We start from the raw sequence: 4233 nt of genomic DNA, 5'->3' as shown, positions 1-4233 counted from the left end.
CAGCCCCACCTGGTACAGCTTCTCCAGGGGCTCCTTCTCCTTCCCTGGGGCCAGATCAGGCTGTCAGGGCTCTGCCCAGGGCCCCAGCTGTCAGTGAACCAGACAAGCAAAATCAGGGGGGATGGTGGCCACCAGTGCTTGCCACACCAGGTCTCCAACACAGCTCAAGGCCAAGAGCTGCGTGTTCCCTTCTGCTGACCCCTGCTCAAAGCTACAGGCATGCCAAAACCAGCCTGCTTTGCTTTGCCACTGATTGCCAAGAGATGTGTGGATCTGGTACCTGCCAGGCTCCTAGATCCAACCGTCCACATGGATCTCTCCCATCTTCTAGGGCAGAGGAACAGCGTGCACCCAAGGATGACGGAAAAGCTCTTCCAAGGATGGCCTGTCCGAGGGTTGCATGGACAAACACCTCTTGATGACATCCTGGCATGCTGGGGAGAGAAACCAGAAATCACCAGTCAGTTGGAGAAGTTGCCCCCCTGCTCCTATGCCCAGGCCATGCTGGGTGTGCCCAGAGCTGAGCCTAAACTGCCCCATGGATGCTCCGTTTGGAGGAGGGCAGGAGAGCAGGACATGTGCCACCTCCTCAGCAGCTGCCAGAGCAGGATGCCCATGAGCCCGCTTGCTGTCTCCCAGCACTGGTATTCCCCCCGCGCCCAGAGAGTAGGATCCACCTTGAGAGAGCCATCGTGGGAACAAGATCCGCCCCCGGATGATCTCCTGGCCCCTCCTGAACGGGTGCTTTCCCATGACCAGGTGGCACAGCAGGAGGCCCAGGGACCAGATCGTCGCTGCCTCGCCGTGGTAGCGTTGGTGCTGGATCCACTCCGGTGGACTGTAGGACAGGGTTCCTGTGGAACACAGACACAGCTCAGCAGGGGGATGCTGCTGCTCCCACAGCCTTGCCCCAGCATCCCTGGGCATGCGGGGGCTGCCCCAGGGGCACACGGGGTGACCGCTGCCCTCTCGCCAGCACCTGGGACTTGTGTACAAACTTGGGGCTGGAAAAGAAGCCACTGGTGCTGGAAGAGGGCAGCAGAAACCCTGAGAAGGCCCAACCATGACACATAAAGGAAAAACGCACTCAGTGGCAGAGAAAACCCACTCTCTTCCTCAACTGCATGGCCCCAAAAATGTTAATAAGCCAAACCATCCGGGGCATGGGGTCAGAGCCCCCTCTCTGCCACCCCCATGGGGGTTTTCGTCAGGCTGGCTGCCCCAGCTCCAGCCCCAGCCCAGGCCACAGTGGCTGCTGAAGGCTGTCGGCAGGGCTCGGAACTGGCCCCCCTCACACCCCCACCCAAATCAACTTGGCACCAGCGTCAATCCCATCCCAGCTGAAATAGGGGGATGCCCTGGTGCTGCACCCGGGCTGGGCCATGAGATGCCCAGAAGCATCCCCTGCCAGGGCTCACCTGCAAACTGGGTGTAGGCTGTGTCTTGGAGGAAGGCGCCACAGCCAAAATCAATCAGTTTCAGCTGCCCACTGGCCAGGTCGAGCAGGATGTTCTCGGGCTTGATGTCCCTGTGCAGGACCCCGCAGCTGGTGCAGTGCCGCACGGCCTCCAGCACCTGGCGGAACAGCCCTCGCGCCTCCTCCTCCGGCAGGAACCCCCGCTCCGCCAGGAAACCCGAGAGCTCCTGGCACCGCTCCGGACGCTCCAGCACCAACATGAAGCTGTCAGGGAGTTCAAGCCACTCCAGGAGCTGAACGACACCGGCACAGCCACAGGACACCTTGGTAAGCAGCACGATCTCCAGGGGCGCGCTGGTGCCGTCGGGCTGCGGGAGGAGCGCGATGTCGTCAGTGGGGCTGAGGCCGTGCCGGGGCTCTGGGAGCCCTCAGCCAGCCCGGGATGCTCTGCATGCCCCTCTCAGCCCACGCCCGCTGTCACCGCAAGGCTCCCGGCGGCTCCCACCCTGCCGGGCCCCGGCTCCTCTCAGCCCCGGCACGGCCCGGCTTCTGCCGCTGGCCTCGCTCACTCACCAGCTCGCCCCAGTGCCGGATCTGATCCCGCGGCACGCGTTTGATGGCCACCTGCGAGCAAGGGAGAGCAGCCGGCTCAGCTCACCGCCCGCCCTGCACAGCCCCATCCTCCTCCTCCTGGTCCGCCCCCTCCTCCTCCGCCCGCCGCCGGCCCCGCCGCTCACCGGGGCACCGTCCGAGAGCCGCGTGGCCGCGAAGACGCTGCCGAAGCCGCCGCGCCCCAGCAGCGAACCCAGCCGGTACCGCTCCTGCAGGGCCTCCTGCGCCTTCCCTGCGGGCGGGACGCGGCTGTCAGCGCTCGGCCCGGGGCCAGCAACGGCCCCCGAGCGCCCCTCACCCGCCCCGGGCCGGCCATGCCCAGGCGTTCGCTCTGTGGAACGCGGCACGGGAGGCTCGGGGCCGGCGGCCGCGCTGCCGAGCGGCGGAGCTCGGGCCGGGGAAGCCGCAGGGGAGGGGGCGGGAGCGGCCGCGCCGCGTGTGTCCTCCGCGGGCCCCGGGAGGAGCCGGGACCGGGACCGGGACCGGGATCGGGATCGGGGTCGGGGCCGTGATCGGGGTCGGGGCCGTGATCGGGGTCGGAACTGGACCCTGCGTCGTGTCCGGGGCCGGTCTCGGGCCAGCCGGAGCCAAAGGGAGGCGATGCCGCCCCAGCCCCAGGCACTGATGCCCGCCCAGCAGCGCCACCGCCAGCATGGCCAGAGCCGGGCGGAGGCGAGACCGCGGCGGGACGCCCGGGGCCGGGCACGGGGCAGCCCCGCCCGGGGCCGGGGGCGGGCCGGGGGCATGGCCCGGCCCAGCACGGGGAGAGGGAGGCGGGGAGAGGAGAGGGAAGCCGGGCAACGGACCCCGAGAGAAGGGTGCCCGAGAGTGGGAAAGGGAGAGAAAGAGACTAAAAAGGTGTGTAAATGCTTGTCTGGTTTTGCTGCTGCCGCCGCTGCTGCTGCCGCCGCCGCTGCTGCTGCCGCCGCTGCAACTGAAGCACCGGGGCCGTTCGTCCCCGTGTCCGTTCCCCGCTCGCCCCACGAGCCCCACGGCCCCCACGGCCGAGCCCCGCGCGCCCCGGGGACAGCCCCTGAGTCTGTCCAAGCACGGGAACTTTGCAGCGTTGAGCCCAGATGCAGAGCCCTGACTCCTGCACGCTGGCAGAGCAATCCTCTCGCTTGCTGCTGTGCATTGTCCCTGCTGAGGGTCAAACACTGCCGGGGCACCTTCCCTTGGTGTAGGATTCCTACCTGACCCCAGCACTGCACTTACATCTCCAGTGTTGCTTTCCAGTAAAAACAGGGAAAGAAAATCTGTGTGTGGCCCATGGTATTTTAGGGTGTCTAAAACTCACTAAGTCACCGGACTTAGAGGTGAGGTGCATTTGGAATAAATGGGATGGAGAAGTAGTGCAATATAGAAACGGGGAGCATAGAAATAAATAGAGGAAAACATCTAGGATTGTCTCTTTCATTTTCATTTCACTACTGGAAAGCTGCTTCAGTTTTCCAGGAATCTTCTCCTGTCTGCTCTTCTCAAGAACCTCTCGTGGAGAACAAGGTCGAGCTTCTGTCACAAGATTTGCCACCAGCTGCAGCTTCTCTTGGCTTTCTACACTGCACTGTGTGTGCAGCAGGACTTTTGCAGCAAAGCAGGACAAATGTTTGGAGAACTTTACATGTCCTTTCTATTCCTGGCTGTCTGGGGAGGTGTGCCACTGGTGAAGTTTTCATTGTGACTGTTTTTGCTGCTTGAGGGCAAATTTAGGGAGGAAACCTCCAAAAGGTGTCAGTCTAGAAAGCAAGTTCAAGTGGCCCCTCCCCCTACTAGTTCAGGAAAAGACTTCCCTGGAGAAAAGAGGAAAAAACCAGTTTATTTAACACGTAAAGTATTCACAAGCATGAAAAATGAATAATATTAAAAAACTCTCACAGCTCTGAAGAGATGGCAAATTCAGAAAGTCCTTTTCGTGGGTTGTAGTTGGCTCACTCGGTCTCTTCTAAGTCCCTCTGGCGCTGGAATGCAGCGTCCCAGACCTTGGTGGGGCACAGGTGTGAGCTGCTGGTGTTTTTCTGGGTTTCCAGTGCAGAGCAGGTTTAAAGAGTTCCAAGAAAAAGCAAAGTCACAGTCCGAGGAACTTCTCTCCATGAGCTAGCTAAAAACCAAATTGCTAGACCTGGGCTGTGGAGGCACTGGGAAATTTCCAAATATGGGTACTGGCAGTCCCAGCAAACACCAGATCTGGAGCCAGAACCTGGAAA

At 62.2% G+C, this 4233-nt stretch overlaps 1 protein-coding gene across 1 annotated transcript; it reads right to left on the bottom strand.

Annotated features, from left to right (window-relative positions):
- Positions 1-327: 327 nt before the first annotated feature.
- LOC311165936 (serine/threonine-protein kinase pim-1-like) lies at positions 328-2683 on the bottom strand (the record flags this gene model as incomplete). Its single annotated transcript, XM_084227421.1, has 6 exons — positions 328-434; positions 678-854; positions 1419-1785; positions 1991-2041; positions 2155-2322; positions 2507-2683. 6 exons carry the CDS (start codon positions 2681-2683, stop codon positions 328-330), a joined length of 1047 nt encoding a protein of 348 aa, XP_084083547.1.
- Positions 2684-4233: the final 1550 nt, after the last annotated feature.

The sequence above is a fragment of the Fringilla coelebs genome, assembly GCF_963513975.1.
Source record: "Fringilla coelebs genome assembly, contig: SCAFFOLD_33, whole genome shotgun sequence".
In the NCBI taxonomy this organism is placed as follows: Eukaryota; Metazoa; Chordata; class Aves; order Passeriformes; family Fringillidae; genus Fringilla; species Fringilla coelebs.
This window is presented reverse-complemented; position numbering and strand designations above follow the sequence as displayed.